General features: G+C 42.0%; 1 protein-coding gene across 1 annotated transcript in view; it reads left to right on the top strand.

Moving 5' to 3' along the window:
- Positions 1 to 19,193, top strand: part of LOC138266092 (uncharacterized) — an 896,417-nt gene extending 877,224 nt beyond the window's left edge. Inside the window, exon 27 of the mRNA XM_069214468.1 lies at positions 18,481 to 19,193. Within this exon, the coding sequence (XP_069070569.1) occupies positions 18,481 to 18,547 (67 nt within the window). The 3' untranslated portion in view covers positions 18,548 to 19,193. The remainder of the gene's footprint in view (positions 1 to 18,480) is intronic.
- The last annotated feature ends 307 nt before the right edge of the window (positions 19,194 to 19,500 follow it).

Genomic DNA, 19,500 nt, shown 5'->3' with positions numbered 1-19,500 from the left:
GACAGCAATGACACGACTGAGCCATAAAGGACTATCCATATGGTAACTTCTCTTTCAATCACCCGAATAAAATTGCACTGGTCTGTATGTTTTGAGGACATGATTTAGTCCAAAATTCCCCCAGCAGGTTATAATACATGGTATAAAATGTCTGTCTAGCCGCATCCATAGATTGATACCGAGTCAGCTTTGGCTCTTTGAACTTGAGTTCTGAGAAATAGCAGTAGGGCTCCATTGTAGGACTTTTCTAGCAATTTCTTATTTTGACATTTAGAGGATTGTTTGAAAACTGTTATTTAGCCCAGTCGCTTATTAGAAAATCCAAGTTATGTGCTGTGGTTTAATGCTGAATAGTAATGCTAAAGCAAGAGCCCACTTAAGAGGTTTTGTTTCTCTGGCTATTGGAGAAAAACCCCAAAGGTTTCGATGAGCAAAAAATGTGCTTTCTATTTTGGCTGAGGGCGCTCCCTCCTTCAAACATCTGGCATGCCTCCATGGCTGTCAGCCGCTCCTCAGTTCCAAGTGTAATCAGATCATATATTGATGTGGCCCCGCGAGCCTTGCCACACCACCTGCAAAGGCTAATGAAAGGGTGTGCAGAGCAGTCCTCTCGCAGGCCTTAGGCTGTCTGGAAAGTATCAGCGAAGATGGAGATCTCATGTGCCAAACCCATCTCTGGCAAGATCACCGGCATAGCACTCCCTTAACATTTTTGCCTGAAATAGTACATTAAGCTTTTGATGTTAAATCATTTTCCTTATTTTGCTACTGTGATGGTTCTTACTAACAGGTTTTGTCCGTCTTACACTTTTTCAAATAATTTGAAAGAGGAAACATGATGATGTCAGAAATACTGAATACCGAGCTGTGTTGGCAGAGGAACTTTGAAACATGTAGAGTGTTAATACCAGCCTCCAGGGGGGTAACAAATGTCCCCGCAGCCCCCGCGGTGCATTGGGGGGCGGGAGCTATACGGGGCCCCCTCAGCAAGGCACCTGGCCTAAGGGAGTCCCGGGGGGAGGGGGGGCTTTATGTTCTGTGCCGGTGCCCCCCTCCAGTTTCATTACGCCATTTTCCATATCGCTTCAGTATACCGGGAGTAGTTGGCCAGCCCAGCTCTTGCAAGGGAGACCTTGGGGCAGCTCCACATAAGAAAACTTTGAAAAATGTAGCATAATGATGCTTCTGTTAGCAGGTGCGAAAATGTGTATATTTTTTCCTTATTAAGTCCCAGGAAAGGTACACGTTTTAGACGTATTGTTTAGGGTGGTCATCTCTGGAAGAACTTTACATAAAGCATGACTTCACTCAGTGCTTAATTTGTAAAAGAATGACCAGAGGCGTAGCTTCCATTGGTGCAGCAATACCAGGGTACAGAGGCCTGAGGGCAGGATCGGACTGGGCCAAAAATAGTCCTGGGCAACAAAATTAATGAAAAAAAACTTAGCAAGTCTGATAGCTAATAACGTGATCTACGTTTGCAAATCAGACTAGTTTTAAACTTGTATGTACACGCTGCATGGGTTTTTTGAAAGATAAGGGAGATGGCATGCATTTTAGTTTGCTACATGCATGTTTGTGGTAATATCTGGGAAATCAAGATTCAAAGCCTGCCACTTGCCTATAAAAGAGGTCCACAAATGGCTAAAAAAACACGACCCACACAGAGTGAGATAGAGGGGCAGGGTGAGTTAAAAAGGCATGAGACAGAGTCAAAACTACACAGCTTTGGTATTCGACACCGCAACATTAATGTTGCTGGCAGCGGGCTTCTGAGCTGGGCTTTGGCCACAGTCACTCACAATAGTGTAGCCAGTGTGTCATGGGGCCTAGTGCAGGGAAACAAATTGGCCCGCAGTTGCTGTTTGAAGTATAAAATGCTGCATTAATCAGGGTTCATTGGGTCCCACAGGCAAGGTCATAGTATGCCATTATGGTATTGCTCATGAAAGCTGCTTTTATATGTCAGAAGGCCTCCTCTGCCCTGTCAGTCCCCATTCTCATTTGACATCTGTTTTCGTGATGGATCCTAGGGGTTCTGACAAGGTCATTACATGCAGGATGACTGAGTCACAACATGTGGCTAGCCCAAGAAAGCTCTTTACTTCTCCTGCCAATCTGGGCATTATAGCGGTGCGGATAGCTTCTGCGTTCTTCTGGTCAATCCGCATTCCTTCCTTAGAGAAGACGTATCCAAAGAATTTGATTGATTGCTCAAAGAAGGAGCATTTCTTCTTGTGTAGTCAGTCAATACTCTGCCAAGCAGGCTTGTGTGGCATGGAGGCACTTGTGATGCTCCTCTACTGTGTTGGAATATATGAGGATGTCATTGCTGTTGTTGAGTCTAACTGCAAGGCTGGAAAGCACCTCCCTGATGCTATTCTGGAACACCTCCATGGCGGATGAGATGCCAAAATTCAGGTATTTATATTTTCTGAGGCCAAGGTGGGTGGAGAAGGTAGTGATGTACCAGCATGCAGGGTCCAGCTCGAGCTGGTGGTACCCAGCACGGAGGTCTACCTTGGAGAACCATTTTGCCCCTTTGAGATCTGAGATGATGTCATCGTTTGTCGGCACAGCGTATCAACATGTTTGGATGGTGCCTGTCAACAGAGAGGCACACTGCCCTTGGTTGCCTCAGCTTGGGAGCGATAAACAGTGGGGACCTCCGGGGGATGGGGTCCATCACCTTCTCTATGACTTTCAGCTGCTCCAGCTTCCTCAGCTCTGCTTCCACCTGAGCTCTAAGGTCAGATGTTGAGGTTAATGTGGAGCTTCACTTGTGTATTTGGGAGGTGGCCAACGCCTCAAAAGAGACTAGGAAATTCCTTCATAATCATGCTCACTTGATCAGTGTGTATGTGCTGAACAAAGAAGACAAATTCCAAGTCCTCTGAAGTGCAGCATCCCAGAAGGGTATTGGTCCCTTCCTTGCTGAAATGGAAGCAGGTCTGTAGATTACGGTCACCTTTCTTGATGGTCAGCTTGATGATCCCCGCTAGCCGCTGTGGGCATGTGCTGATGTATGCAAAGATCTTAGCTTTGGAGTCTCTCTACTGGGGTTGTGGTTGAAGCTTCTCATACTGTTCAGAGCCCATGATATTAATTGATGCCCGTATGCCAATCAGGTCAGGCACCCAACTGTGATGATGCACAAGAGGGCACACTCTCCTTTGGGTTGGTTGTCTTTGAAACATGCTGGCGAGGTGTCATAGCCGGATGTGGAAAGTATTGATGTTCTTATCTTCTTGCTGCCAGGCTTGGCACAGTTTGAATCACTCAAATTCTTGGTTGAGCTGCGGGTCCAAGAACGCATTGAGGGCATTGTGCTCATCTCTTGCTGTTTGTACAGTGTAGTGTTCAATACCCAAATGGGAAACTGGAATAATGTAGCTAGGCAGAGTCTCTAGCTTTATACACATACTATACCAACTAACAGTCCAATAAAATGGACTTGGCAGAAAATAAAATACCAGCAGCATTGTTGCTATTATATTCCCTAGCCCACCTGTGTGTTATTCATATATTCCTGGGTGAGTATGATAATACAGAATGGTACTCAGTTTGCTAGGCTTCCAATTAGCTGCCCAGGGTGCAAATATGTGTGAGAGATTATGCACAACAGTAGCCTATCAAGATACTTGTAGATATCAAGATCAAAAAATAAAATATCACCTTTGCTACTTTTATAATTCTTGCGCCTAATACATTATGCCATATATTGCCATCATATTCACACATACGTCAACAATCTGGAATATATTGCCACCCTGTTTCAAAGTACTCATTTTATATGGAAGGTCCTGCCAGGAAGCCAAGTCGTGTAGTCCGTCTCAAACGTGCCTTGATTTCAATCTCATCCCAGACATCCCTTCATAGCAGCCAATGTTGTTAACCCCATCAACATGTTAAGTAGTGTCATGATTTGTCTATGTGCCCTAACCACATTACAGGGTCTGTCGTGAGCTTGGGGTTTTGCATCACATTCACATGTAGATGTACACATAGCAGACTGAAATTGTCACAAACATGCATAAACTTGCCCACAAAGAGAAACACAAATGCACAGGCATACGCAGACGTGCATTTTGTCACATGTGCAAGAATACAACACACCCTTTCTGTCTGCATTGACAATGTTTCCCACATGTATGATTTTGCTGTATGGTGGCACAATGAGATCTCAGCCCTATACAAAAATAGCTCCAAGCATGAGCATCACAGACGTAATGAAAGAGGAAAAAAAGAAAGAGTTAAAAGGAATAAGAAAGGGGAATTGAGAGATTGTGCAAAAGGAGAAAATAATTTAGACGGCAAGTACAAAGGTAAAGGAGTGTGAATAAAGGGGAGGGGAAGACAGTGTGGGCATGAGGGACTCCTAAATTTTTTCACCCCAAAAAGGCTCGTCAACCATGCCCCCAGGGGTGGATGGGTCTGTGACGGTGTTAAACGTCAATACCATGAGACAATGCATCCAAAGATAAAGCACATGACATACCAAAAATACAATTAAGTAAGGAAAAAACTCAATAAGTAAGTTCTAGGGCAGAATTAGAAAATGTAAATATATTTGTTACAAATTTTCAGAGGGTACAAAACAGAAATTTGAAAGTGTGGATGCATAGTCTTTCTCATGACGGTTCTCAATAACAGGATAATAGAGAATGATAAGCAAAAACAAAACTATTACAAGTTCATGACAACTTTGTAAATCAACAATTAAGAACTGTGTCTAAACGATCAAAGCACTGTAATGTTGCTCACCTACGAGATCAGATGTAACGTTGATTAAAAGCATGATGTAACAGCTTCCTCCTGTCCTTTATTTGGGTTAGGCACATACGGACAAAGTGGATCAAGTCCTCTCTTACTGTCCCATATAGTTTACAGTTCATACGCTTTTACTTAACCGTGGTGGAGTATGATTGAGTGACAGAAGATGGCCAAATCGAAAGTTCATAAATGCATTCTTTAAAAAAGATGGATATCCTGTCCTAAGATATGGTTGAATTTTTAAGGTGTTGCAATTATTCAGCACCCTCTAGTGGTGGTTTCATTTTGATAGTGCCCCTTTATCTCAGATTAGCGAAAAAGATTTCACCCCACTATTAAGTGATTCCATACGTAATTGCTGTTTACCAGCGGGGCTTTATCTAAAGTGATTGCAGGGAGGTGTCCAGGTAAGTCCTTGTCGGTGAGTATTCCGGGCCATGTACTATTTCAGGCCATAGTACCTTGTTGAGCAATATTTGTGTTGTTGCTCTTAGTTTACGGCAACATTTTATAAAGGCTTTTTTCTCACTGTGGTTTGTTTAGTTATACTGAACTCAAAGTGTATCTGCTCTGGAAATGCATTTTTCAGCAGTGTAAAAAGATGCCTATAAGTTTTGGAGACTAAACTATACATTAGGATTGAATTGTGACCACGCAGCACTTCCATAAGTTCGTGTTTGTGGCAGTTTTGGTGATAAAACATTTTCAACATTAGTATCAGGGAGGGCCGTGTGTTGTATCAGATATGAAATACAGATATCACAGCATTTTCTTTAAAGTGTAAGCTGCTGCTATTGAGGCACAAATGAGCCTTTTGAGTCAAAAGTACCCCAAGATACTTACACTCATCCACTTTCTTAATAGGTTTGCCCTGGAGAAACCATTTTTGATGTATCTTTATCTTATTGTCGATCACCATGACGTTGCTTTTTCTTAAATGTATTTATATGCCTATCTTTGTTGAACAGCTTGCTAGAGCGTCAATATGTCTTAGCAACCTACTCAGTTTGGCTTACTTAATCAGTGTCATCTGCGTATAGCTGGTTTGTTTGTGAACTGCCACCAAGCTTGGGTTTAGGGGGGAGAATTTACAGCGGCCAGATCCTTAGTGAAGTCTGGCATAAAAAGGTTAGATAGTTGAGGAACCAAAACGTACCCCTGTTGCAGGCCTGAGTGGATGTCAGTCTTCCTGGAGAGACAGGAGCCATCACCTATCATTATTCTCACCATGTGTTAAAGTATAGTAATTGAATGGCCCTAAGGAGGGGATTCCGAATTTCCCAGTTTGCCAGCTTTACATGCTGGACACAGTCAAATGCAGACTTAAAGTCTAGGAAGCATGTATGTAATGATGACCACTTCATCAACATGTGATCAATGGTAAGTGAAAGTGCTGAGATGTTGATAATGGTTCCACAAGAAAAATGGCAACTTCATCATGGTGTGAGCAAAGGAAACACAATTTAAACAAATCAGAAACTAGAAATATTGAACTTCATAATCCCTTACCATCCAAGCACTATCCCTCAGCACTTGACTCAGAGGAGGCAAGCACTGGCTCCAATACCCATTTTAACTCCCATTTGCTGGCAGTCCTTGCCACCATCCCTGCCTTGTTACTGCACTGTTCATAGTTGGCTCTGAAGCTTCACCAGCTGCAAATGTACAATTGTGACTCCTTGTACTGTCTTTGTGACCCTGGCCTCTGTGGTAGCAAAAGCAGCCCATAACAGGAGGTAAACACTTCCTGATGAGCACTGTTTACTTGTCACTGATCGAACTGGGAACCAGTTCTGTAAAATAAGTCAATTCAGCAGAGCAATGTGCACTCTAATGAATAAACAACAAAGTACAATAATAACACACACTGTTAAACAACATATCAAGCTTCATTATTGTGCATACATAAACATATGTTTGAACAAAACCTTCACCCTGTGCTTCTCAAGAGTGGCAGTGCCTTTTTAAGTGATCAATAATCAACACTTTTCACATTCATCAATGATAAGGAATACTATTAGCCAAAAAAATAGATCAAAGTCAATAAATAGTCCATATGATTTAACAGAGATTGAATTAGGATCTATTTTCGTTTAAATCTTTTTTTAAGACTTTTCATGGGATTTATCAATAGGTTTTTACATTTTTGGTGTACACTAAGGGAGCTATTACACCATGACCATTTGTGGTAGACACAATTTAGACTCCAAGGAAAAGAGATCTATAATGTTGCCCGTGCATGTCATGTCAGCCTTCTAATTAAAATACAAGTGGTGTCTACAATGGTCATGTATTTGTTTTAGGAACCTTTGAGGGTCTGAATCACAAACTGCATTTTTAGTATATTTGGTAGTGCTGCAGAAGTAGTACAAAATGTACTATAAAATGATATTCATTATTTACACTTCTAAAGTACTACTGCAAAAAACATAGTAAGTCATGCACCACATATGGCCAACCACTGGTACTGCAACACCCTCCAATTAAGAACAATGTAGGAGGGTACTTTAAATAAAACCCCAGGGGGAATAATGTTAAGCTAAAACGAATTTAGTTTAAATAGTTAAACATATAAATACATTTAATTTAATGTTTAAACATTTTTTTAAATATTAAATATTGATCATAGATGAAATATTTGAACAGCCTTTTCTGTATTTAAACATTAATGTAACTTTTTGTCTTGTAATAAAATATCAAATTACCTTTATTAATTTGCTACACTACTTTTAATAAGTATTAAAGCATAATAAAAATATATTTTCTTTAGGTTAAAATGTATTATTTAATTACGTTAGAGAAAAACAGTTTTAATTCTATATATTTAACTTAATTGATACATTCAAAATAAAGTTAATAGTGCTATAGCATTTTTTCTTTAATCTGTATTCAAAATTAATATAGAAAATTAATTTACATTAATATTTACCACAAAGGTATTTTGCAATATTTTTTTGAGTTAAAAACAACTTTTACATTTTCCATATATACTTTACCATACAGAGAGTTAAATAAACCTTTAAAATATTCATATATGTTACCGTATGGAGATTCTAGCATAGCATAGTCCTCCTCTGGTCATGTCTAAGGAACACATTTAAAAATGCTTAACTAGTAAATAAATATTGAAAATATTTTTAGAATATTAATGTGAATTCATTCAATGCATTTATTTTAAATGTGGAACCAAACAAATAAAATGTTACAGCACTATTAACTTAATTTTGAAATAAATCTGTCATTAATGGACATATATAAAATTTAATTATTATTTTTCTGGAGTTTAAATTCAAGTAAATTCCTGCCTTAACAAAGAAACGATATGAGTAATTCTATTACAATTGATTTGTAGAATTGATTAAAATAATTTAGTCAGAGTTTAATTAAAATGCTGTACATTAATTGATATATTTAATGAAGGGCATTAAAATATTTTATAATTACAAAATGTGTACTATTTAACAATTAAAAGTATTATTATTATAATTTATTAAAATATATATTTACTTATATTTGTATCTATTTTAAATAATTTAATTTATGTTAACATTGTTAATTTGTCTTATCATTCTTTCCTATGGGATTTTATTTTCTGTGGGAGGGTGTTGCAGTATCAAGAGTTGGCCGTGTGAGGGGCTGGACGTACTACTGTTTTTTCAATAACTTGCACTCAGATTTTGTGAATGTGTAAAATGTAGTAAATTTACTCAAAAGTGCAAATTACTCAAAAGCATAAGTTGCTTTTGTGAATCAGGCTCTATGTTATTATATTAAGTGTACGCATGTCACTGAGTTCTTAACAGTGAGTTCAAAGGTCATATGTCACTTCCTTTGATGCAATTGAGGATAAAGAATGTGTGAGATCACACCTTTATTCTGATTTCCCCGCCTGCAGAACAAATTCTACTATAACTAGAAAGTATGTTCATTGTACCAAAACAAAATCGCCTGAGGTACATTTATTTTTATTTCTATACTTTAAATGTTTTCCTTCAAACTTTGCTTTCTGGTATGGGGCATGAATACAACACGTTTTTAGGTCTCGTCTACACAGTGCATGCTCTATGTTGCAAGATGTATTGTTCACAATTCAGTGGGCTTACAACACTCCTGTAGCATACTATTATTTGTTTTTGTTGTCTTTCTCACTTGCAGTCTTTGGATTGCTTAACTCCCGTAGGCTTCTCTTCCTTTCTTGTATCCGTTCCTCCCTGATGCATTGACTAAGTGCACAAGTTCCTCCTCGTATTTGTTCTTCTTCACGCTTTTGCAATACACTAGTCATTTTTATTTTATGATGATTTCAGTATTATTCCTGGATGTGCAATGTGCTGTCCTACTTTTAACACAGGCATTCGGCTTCTAATTTATGTTGCTTTTGCCCTATTTGCCATCTCTATTGATGTTTTAGTTACTTTCACCGCAACTGTACTACTCCATGTCACTCAACTCTACCCCACTCCACTCTACTCCACTCAACTCCACTCTATGCCTCTCTACTCTACGCCACTCTACTCCATTCTACTCCATTCCACTCCACTGCACTCCACTGTATGCCAATTCACTCTACTGTAATCCATGCGACTCCACTCTACACTACTCAGTGCTACTCTACTTTACACCAATCCACTCTACAAAACTCCATTCAATGCCACTCCACACCACTCCAATTTCTGCCACTCTTCACCAATCCCCACCACTCCACTCTATGCCAATCCACTCTACTCTATGCCATTCCACTGAGCTTCATGCCATTCTACTCTACGCAACTCCTTGGCTTATCCACCCCATGCTGTTCAATGCTAATCCATTCTGCTCTCTGCCACTCCACTATACTCTATGCCATGCTACACCACTCTACTAAATGACACTCTAAGGCTTTCTACACCACTGTACTCAATGCCAATCTACTCTACACCACTCTGCCCCACTCTGTCCTATGCCACTCCACTGTATGCCACTCTTTGTCACTCCACATCACTCCACGCCAATCCACTCTATTCTATGCTATGCCACTCTACTCTATGCAACTCCATGGCTTCTCTATGCCATGATGTTCAATGCTAATCCATTCTGCTCTACACCACTCAACTCTACTCTGTCATATTACAGCACTCCACTAAGTGACACTCTAGGGCACTCTACACCACTGTAATCTATGCCACTTTACTCTACCCCACTCTACACCACTCTATCCTATGCCACTCCATGCTATACAGCTCCATTCCACTGAATGGCACTCTTCTTCACTCTACACCACTCCAATCTACTCTGCCTCACTCTGTTTTATGCTACTTTACTCTATGTTAACCCATTCCGCACAATGCCAATACATGGCAATCTATGTTATTCCAATATAAACCATTCTACTCTACAATGCTCCACTATGGTACTCCACTTTACACCATTTCTGCCACTCTAAGTCACTTTACTCCACTCTAGCCCAACCAATCCACCCTAGTCCACTCCATCCATCTCCATCCCACTGTATGCCACTCTACTCTATACCACTCTGCTCTACCCAACTCCACTGCACTCTAAGCCAATCCACCCCACCACTGTACAATATTCCAGTCTACTCTTCGACCACTCTACTACATGCCATGCTACATCACTCCATTCCACACAATGTAACCCTATGTCACTCCACACCACTCAATGCCACACTACTCTACGGAACTCTACCCAATGCCACTCCACACAATGCCTCTAGTCACTGAAAGCCACTTAACTCTATTCCTCCCCCCTATGCCACTTTATGCTACCAGTCTACTCTACGCCATTCTACTCCTCTCTGCACCACTCTATGCTACCCAGCTTCACTATACTCTACACCTCTTGCTACTACTCTAGCCACTTACTTTCACTCTATTCTGTGCCACTCATCTCTACTCTAAATCACTCTATGCCCCTCCATTCCACACAATGCCACTTTATGCCACTCCACTCTACGCCACTCTCATCTAAGCCACTCCACTCTATGCCACTCTACTTCACCCCACTCTGCTTCACACCACCCTACTCCACATCACACCACACTAGGTCACTCTATTCTTTGACACTCTACTGTGCACCACTGTACTCTGTGCCTTTCTATGCCATTCCCCTTACACTACTCCATTCCACTCTACTCCACTAACACACTACTTCACTTTATTCCACGGTACTTCACCTCAATCTACTCTATGTGACTCTACTCTGTGCCACTTTATTCCACACAATACTATAAGGATAAGGCACTCTATGCCACTCCCCTCTACACCACTCTACTATGTGCCGCACCTCTCTACTCTACACCACTCATTGCCACTCCACACTACTATGCTCTCAGTCACTCCACTCTACTCTTTGCCATCCTACTCTCCACCACTCTGTGACACTCCACTCTGTGACACTTCACTCTGGGACACTCCACTCTATGACACTCCACTCTAGGACACTCCTCTCTATGAGCTTTCACTCTGAGATACTTACTCTACACCGCTCCACCCCATTCCACTGTACCCCACTCTATGTACACCACACCTCTCTACTTTACGCCACTCCATTCAATTAAACATCTCTCTACATCACTCCACTCCATGCCACTCCACTCTATGCCCGTCCCTCCTACTCTATGCTATTCCACTCCATGGCCACTCTGCTCAATGGCACTCCACTCTACTCCACACCAGTCCACTCCACACAGACACTTTAGGGAGCTCTGTGCCACCGTACACCATGCACTGTACTCCACACCACTCTAGGCCACTCTACCCTATGCCACTCCACTGCATGCCACTGCCCTGTATGCCACTCTACTCTACACCACTCTAATCTGGACCACTCCTCTCTGCCAAATGCCACTCAACATGACTCTACACCATTCCATTTCACTCTACACTACTGTACTCTAGGCCACTCTACTCTACCCCACTCCACTGTACACGACTACGTGACATTCAAATCTTTGACACTGTACTGTCTTTCCACTCCACTCTACTAAATGCCCCTTCACCCCATTCCACTGTATGCCACTCCACTCTACACCACTCCACTCTTTGGCACTCTACTCTACTCCAATCTACACAGTGCCACTCAATGCCACTCCACTGTCCGCCACTCCTCTCCAATCTACTATACAACACTTCACTGTACCCCTCACCACTCCATTTCACAAGACTCCGTTGCATTCCACTTCCCACCACTCTATTCTATTCTACTCCACTTTATGCCACTCCATGCCACTCTACTTTGCTCAGTGCCACTCTACTGCATGCCACTCTGCTACACACCACACTATGCCAGTCTATTACATGCCACTCCACTCTATGCCTCTCTATGCTACTCCCCTCTATGCCACTCTACACCACTCTACTCCTCTCTACGCCACTCCACTCTACGTTACCTCACTCCACTGCATGCCACTTTCCTCTACACCACTCCATTCCACAAAATGCCACTATGCAGCACTCTAATCCACTCCACTCTACACTACTCAAACCCTACACCACTCTATGCAACTCCACTCTACTCCATTCCACTCTGTCACGCCACTCCATGCCACTTCACGGAGCTCTACACCACTCTGTGCCGCTCTATGCCACTCCATACCACTTCACATCACTCAACTCTATGCCAGTCCACTCTATGCCATTTTACAACACTCTACTTTATGACCCTACACTCTACTCTTTGCCACTCCAAGACACTCTGTGCCACTCTACTCGACACCACTCCGACCCACTCTATGCTACCCAACACCACTCTGGTCTTTTCGAAGCCACTCCAATGCAATCCACTCTACTCCACTTCACTATACTTTATGGCACTCTACTCCGTGCCACTCTACTCCACTCCACACAATGCCACTGTACGCCTCTAAACTCTACATCACTCTACTCAGTGCTACTCTGTCCCACTATGCTCTATGCTAGTCCACTCCACTCAATGTGACTCTACACCACTCCACTCTACATTACGCCACTCTTCTATACACCACTCTACACCACTCCACTCTATGCCACTCCAATCTACACCACCACTCCAGTCTACGCCACTCTATGCCAATCTGCACCACTCTACTTTATGCCACTTTACCCCACTCCATACCACTCCACTCTTTGCCACTCCACTGTATACCACTCCACTCTATGGCCCCACCCTATGCCATTCCACTCCAGGCTCCTCCTCTTCTTTCCACTATATGCCACTCTACTCCACTCCTCTATGTCCACTCTCCTCTACTCCACTCTCCTCTGTACCATGCCACTAACTTTCAGCCATGCAGAACAGCAGCCATGCTGCTGAACAACATGTCTAAAGTCAATTGGCAAAAACAATAGCTCTCACATTGGCAAGACCTATGTATGCCTGTGGCAATGTTTGTTCATTTTGTTTCATTTACTCGTGTAATATGCTGGCCCAGTACCACTTAGCCGATTCCCACTCTAGGCCTACACATGTACACTGTTTGTGGAATAAGAATTTAGCTCCTTTTTGAAAACTTGGAAGCCCTGTGCTTCCTGTAAGTCGCTCCATTTAAACCGGTTTGTGTCCCATTGTCAAGCTAGTTATTTCTCGTTTGTTGGCACTGCTGATCTTTCCTGTCTGGATTTTTAACACCTTCTCTTAAAAGTATTATTCCATTGTTGGACCTGGCCCTCTTTGCAGGGTCATCCCGAAACGTTTTACCTCCTTCCACCTATTTTTCCTGACCAGTTTCTGTTGACTTTAGGACTCTGGGCACTTTACCACTGCTAACCAGTGCTAAAGTGCATATGCTCTCTGTGTAAATTGTATGGTTTATCCATGATTGGCATATTTGATTTACTAGTAAGTCCCTAATAAAGTGCACTAAAGGTGCCTAGGGCCTGTAAATAAAATGCTTCTAGTGGGCCTGCAGCACTGATTGTGCCACCCACATGAGTAGCCCTGTAAACGTGGTTAGACGTGCCACTGCAGTGTCTGTGTGTGCAGTTTAAACTTGCCAATCCTACCTGTACCCACCTGCCAGGCCAAACTTTTCCCTTTCTTGTACATGTAAGGCACCCCTAAGGTAGGCCTAGGTAGCCCCATGGGCAGGGTTCAGTGTATGTTAAAGGTGGGACATGTACTGATGTGTTTTACATGTCCTAAAAGTGAAATACTGCCAAATTCGGTTTTCAAGGCCTATCTCTCTCATAGGTTAATATGGGCCTGCCTTTAAATGTCTTTTAAGTTTCTCTTTGGGAGCAGAGAGAGATGTAGAGTTTGGGGTTTCTGAACTCACAATTTAAAAATACAGCTTTTGGTAAAGCTGGTTTTTATATTGTCAGTTTGAAATTGCATGCCACTTTTAGAAAGTGGGCATTTTCTTGCTTAAGACATTCTGTAACTCTGCCTGCTTGTGCATTCCCTGTCTGGGTCAGACTGACAGTTAGACTGTTTGTGAATCCCCTCCAGGCAGTGACACAAGGGGAGCTGGGGTTTAGCCTGCATATCCTGATGGGCCATCTGGGTTGGAGTGGAGGGAGGAGTGACCAATTACACCGGAATGGGCCTGGACCTGCCCTCACACAGTGCAGTCTCCAACCCTCTGGTGTGAGTCTGGAGCCAGGCCTGCGCAAGTGAGGATTTTGTGAACAACAGAGACTTTCCTTTAAAGTTTGCCTACTTCCAAAGCAGAAAGAGGTATAAGTAGGGGACCCCAGATTTTCAGATTACTTCTGGAATCAATAGAAAGCTCTGCCAAGGAGAAGAGCTGAAGAGCTGGAGGAGGAGTATTGCCCCTTTGCCTGTGACTGTGTTTTGCTGGGGTGGCTGCAGTTGCTGCTTCTGCCTGTAAGAAAACAAAGACTGGACTTTGTGGTATATTCCTGCTTGTGAAATGTCTCCAAGGACTTGGACTGAGCTTGCCTCCTGTTTTGAAGTCCAGGACCATCAAAGACTTCCTCTGCCAGCACCCGGACTCTCTGCTGAGACTCCTGCCCTGGTAAATGGTGCCCTATCCAGTCCCAGGGCCCTTAAAAGGTGAAGCTGGTAAACAAAGGACTGAAATCCACACAGAGGAAGCAATGAAAGGAAAATTTTTATGCACCACCTGCAACTCAGCTGTAAAAATGGTGCGCCACCTGCCTTGTGGCTGAAATCAATGCACCACCTGCATCATGGCTGGGAAATCGATGCATCAGCTGCATTGCATCTGGAGAAATGACGCAGCACCCGCTTGTGGCTGCTGAAAAGGACGCAAACCCCACGCAGTGTGGTTTTTCATCACGTGAGGGTTTCCATCACCGTGCAGCTGGATTTCTCACGCTTCATTGCTGGGCGTCGAAATCATCGTGAACTTGCGTGGATCCAAGATGCCCCATCCAGAAATCAACGCATCTCTCTCTTGCGGGAGAGAAAAATGCCACATTGGATACCCAACCGGAGAAGAAACGACGCACGGCCTCACTTGCGAATACGGAATCAATGCACTGCTGACTTTTCCGACACACGCCCACCAGCACTGCTTTATTGTTAACGCAAACCAAGTAGTTTGTGTGACAACAATGTTTCCATTGTTTTCTATGGACTAAGATTTTATTATTTTGAAAATTCATAACTTTACTTGTGTATGCTGGATTTTTGTCGTTTTGATCTTGTTTGATTTAGATAAATATTGACTATTTCTCTAAACTGGTGTGGTGTCCATTTTGTAGTGTTTTCACTGTATTACTCTGTGTTTTGGTACAAATACTTTACACATTGTCTTTGAGATAAGCCTGTCTGCTTGTGCCAAGCTACCAAGGGGGTGAGCAGGGGTTGTCTTAGGAGTGTAACTCCCTTACTCTGACTAGCATGAGGGTCCCTGCTTGGACAGAGTGCAAAGTGACTGCCAACCAGAGACCCCATTTCTAAAATACTTAAATGAAAGACCTGCAGGATCCATGGATTTTCATGAAACAATTAGTGACAAAGCAACTGTTTTAAATAGCAAGATGGAACACCAGCGCTACTGACTCACTGCATGTGACTTTGTTCATGAACTTTGATAATGCTATATATATTGCTACGTAGACAGACTTGACCAGGCATTAAAGCCAAATAAATCCAATTAGGCTGCTCATTGCCCTTCCCACAGCAACACCAGAGGCCATAGTTAGGTCCTCGTTACAAGGATAACACAGAATCATCAGTAGTTTCCTATTTGCACAAATTTTGTCATCTCTCTCCTTAAACTAGCACCCTTGTTGTATTTACTGCTTCTTTGCCAAATTTCACAACTCTTTTCTCAAAACACGACCCGCCTGAACCAATATATAGCCGGATTGTCTGTTCAAAAGACCTATGATTTGCAATGCGCTGTGCAGTCTTGAGCACTGATACGATTGGTTCCACACCCCTCATGTGCCAGCTGCTAGTTCCTTTTTAGCAGAGTTAGTAAGATACTGCAAAGGGTCGAGACCACAATTTACAAAATGAGATATTGACACAAAAAAGACAAGAAAGGGGGGAACCAAGAATACAGAGAAGACTCCACATCAAGAGAAGGAATGACCACAAAGTCAACTTCTCGCAACCGGTGAGATAATTCAGAATACAGCATCAGGACCAGTTAGCCAACATGAAAATCATTCTGGTCATGTATTAGTGATTTATGGAATGTACAGTTGTTAATGTCCTTAAAGGACTCAACCAATGACTGAGTTCCTATGCCTAAAGTGCTTTTAGATCTTATTATAGTCCCCAACCTGGATGTGGCTAGTGGTCTAAAGAAACAATCTAGATTCACTCCTTCACTACCTCCTGGGAACATGGTTGATCTTTTTCACCAAGCTGTCACTCAGAACCTGTATAACCTAGAGGATTCCTACACATTAGGGCTCAAACATTCACAATTACACAATATGTCTAAGCAGAAACAGCTGGCTTTACAAGGCTTAGCTGGCAACAAAAACATTGTTATAAAAGAAGCAGATAAGGGTGGCAACATTGTTATTGTGAATTTAAGAGGCTATATAACTGGAATAGACAGACAACTCTTGGGTGAGAATGCCTATCAAAAATTGTCTCACAACCCTATGACTGATACCAATAAATTTATAAAACACAAATTGAACTACTGGAAAGGACAGTGCCTGATTTCGGACACAGATTTTTTTTGGTGTGGTCTATGTAATGTATGCCAGTAGATTTGTTGTATATTGTATCATTTGCCAATGTGGCCTTATAGATATCGGTAGCACATTATGACCATTGAAGGAACATATCCAAGAACACCTTCGCGCTATATGGAACAACAACAACACCTATCCTTTGACTGTTCACTATGGTTGTTACACCAGCACTGTCAAGTAATTAAAATTCAATTCCATGGCTTGGATGTCATGGAACCTTTTGCCTGAGCAGGAGACAGAACGTTGGCCCTAAGACAACTCAAGAGCAAGTGGATCATTCTCATTTTGCCCTCACTAGTTGTGGTTTTTCGCATGGGATTCACTCTGTTACATCACAAATCCTCTTCTATTCTATGTCAATATATTTTTAGGTATTATTTGTTCATTTGGTATAAAGCTTTCTCTCCCTTTCTTTTCATTGGTATTTCTGTCTCACATTTGCTCATAACATTCTCTTACTCTCGCATTTCTGCTCACGATTTGCTTTTATTTCATCTCCTGTTTTTTTTTTTTTACTTTGGAGCCTGTTTAACCTATTGAGTTGCCTGTGTTTCTCTATATCTTACGTTTTTGTGCCTTACTATTTTCCCTGCATTCCTTCGTTTGTTGGTACTTCTTAGTTTTGTTTACAGCCTTGAGAAATTCCAGGAGGATGAAGGAAGTGTCGGCTGCTGTTTTGCTTTTGGATTGTATGACTTATTTGGCCTTGAAATAAATCCATACAATGATCATACCTGGTTAATTTGGACCTTTGGACTCAACTGTTCATTCTTATAAGTGTGCTCTGGTGTCTAGTATTTGTATGTTCCAGCTCTAATTTCTAGATCGGGCTGCTCATCTGGTCCCTCACCAGATTAAGCAACCATTTCTGCATCAGTATTGTTATTCCTATTTTCCATTCTATACGCCATTACTTTAAGTTACGTATGGATGAGTGGACATTTGGCACTGCCACCCTGTTTGTTATAGTTACCGCTCATGTCACACACTCCTTAGGGTGTTGTTGGCACCATATCATGGTGCTCCACCTTGACTTGTTATAATGTCTGTATTCTGGAGATCCGGCGGGCAGCATTGTGGCTTTATTTCAAACACAGTTATGCTTAGCTGCCTCTATATCCAATTGCATTACTCTAGCATATGATACATGAGACTTGAGATCTCGCCAATTGAAAATGGTTGCTATGCGCCATGACTGATCTCTAATAAGTTGCAGCCCAAAACTGCGGTTGTGTTGCAAAGCAGTCATTGTGCGACAGGGCGAGTGCTTTGCAAAGCTACCATTGTATATAAGGTCTTTAAAAGTGGGTTAGCAAATATTATTTGTTTTCGTGCCGAATGTATGACCTTTCTGACTCTGTTCTGACATCTCTGCACCGCTCTGATATCCATGACCTACTTATAACTTCCTTGCCCAACTCTGACCTCCCTGACCCAGTTCTGAGGTCCCTTTGTCAATGATGCCTTCCCTAATCGAAGGTCTGCCGGCTCGTACTTAGATTTGATTACAGGAAGGGAATACACTGGAATCGCGCTGTGTGCTTTCCTAGTTTGTGACTATTTTTTCTGTTTTCTTTATTTCTAGGAAGCAGAAAAGCTATGAGCCTAAAGTGGCATTTGACGTTTCCAAGGAAAAGACTGAGTTCTTATAACTGTTCTTTTCAACCAGAAGACAACAAGAGGCCTAGGGAATTCGAAGCAGACAGTGTCCATCGGAGCTCCTTTATGGGTCCAAGCTGGTCCAGAATTTTTCCTCCCTATCAACAGCAACCAGCGCCTAAAACAGTACTTCCAATAGAGACTTCCAGAGTCCATATATTTTCCAAATATTGAATACATTCTGAGCAGGACTTATTTAAATTGACACAAGGTGTCTCTTTCAGACTTTTCTACACACCATCTCGGGGAGGTGAGGAATAAGCACTTATTCTATTAGGTCCATCATTCAAGCCACCATTCTTGTGAAAAATACTCAAGATAATGACAGGTTTAATTAAATCCTTAGGTTGCATCTTCACCTGGAAGTGATAATGTGCTCCCCATGTCTCATCAAGACTCAGATGATGCCTTCCGGACGAGAACTGTCATTTTGAAACCGGAATGCTATGATTTATAGACAAATCAATGTTTCAGCTATTGGGGCAAATCATTGTCTGTCCATCCAAGAATGCCCAGTTGTGGCCATGGTCCATATTGTCAAAACCATTCCTCCTGCGGCCAGCCATATAAAATTATCTAATAACTGATCAAGTTGACTAATAAATGGCGGTGTTTCTTGAGGATGCACTACATACACAGAAACAATGTTGTTTGTCACGTAATACGTTCAGTGCTGGTCATCTCCACACTAATAATATCATGGTGCAACAATGGTAAAGAAGGGGCATCAAAATAAAATGCAACCTCTCGCTTCTAGCAAAAGCAACAGGTGAGGGCCCATGTCTAGGGGGGTGTATTATTTGAAGCTGGTTACTTCCAATTGTACTTTTCACATTCATCACACAGCATGTAGGTGCAGATGGAAAATTCAACAGGTGAAAACGTCTTATTCTATAAAATTGTTTGGACTTGAGACACTTTAGGAGCAATATGGTTTTATTGCAGA

Source organism: Pleurodeles waltl, chromosome 11, assembly GCF_031143425.1.
Source record: "Pleurodeles waltl isolate 20211129_DDA chromosome 11, aPleWal1.hap1.20221129, whole genome shotgun sequence".
Lineage (NCBI taxonomy): Eukaryota > Metazoa > Chordata > Amphibia > Caudata > Salamandridae > Pleurodeles > Pleurodeles waltl.
The sequence above is the reverse complement of the archived record's forward strand: the minus strand, read 5'-3'. Positions and strand labels throughout refer to the sequence as shown.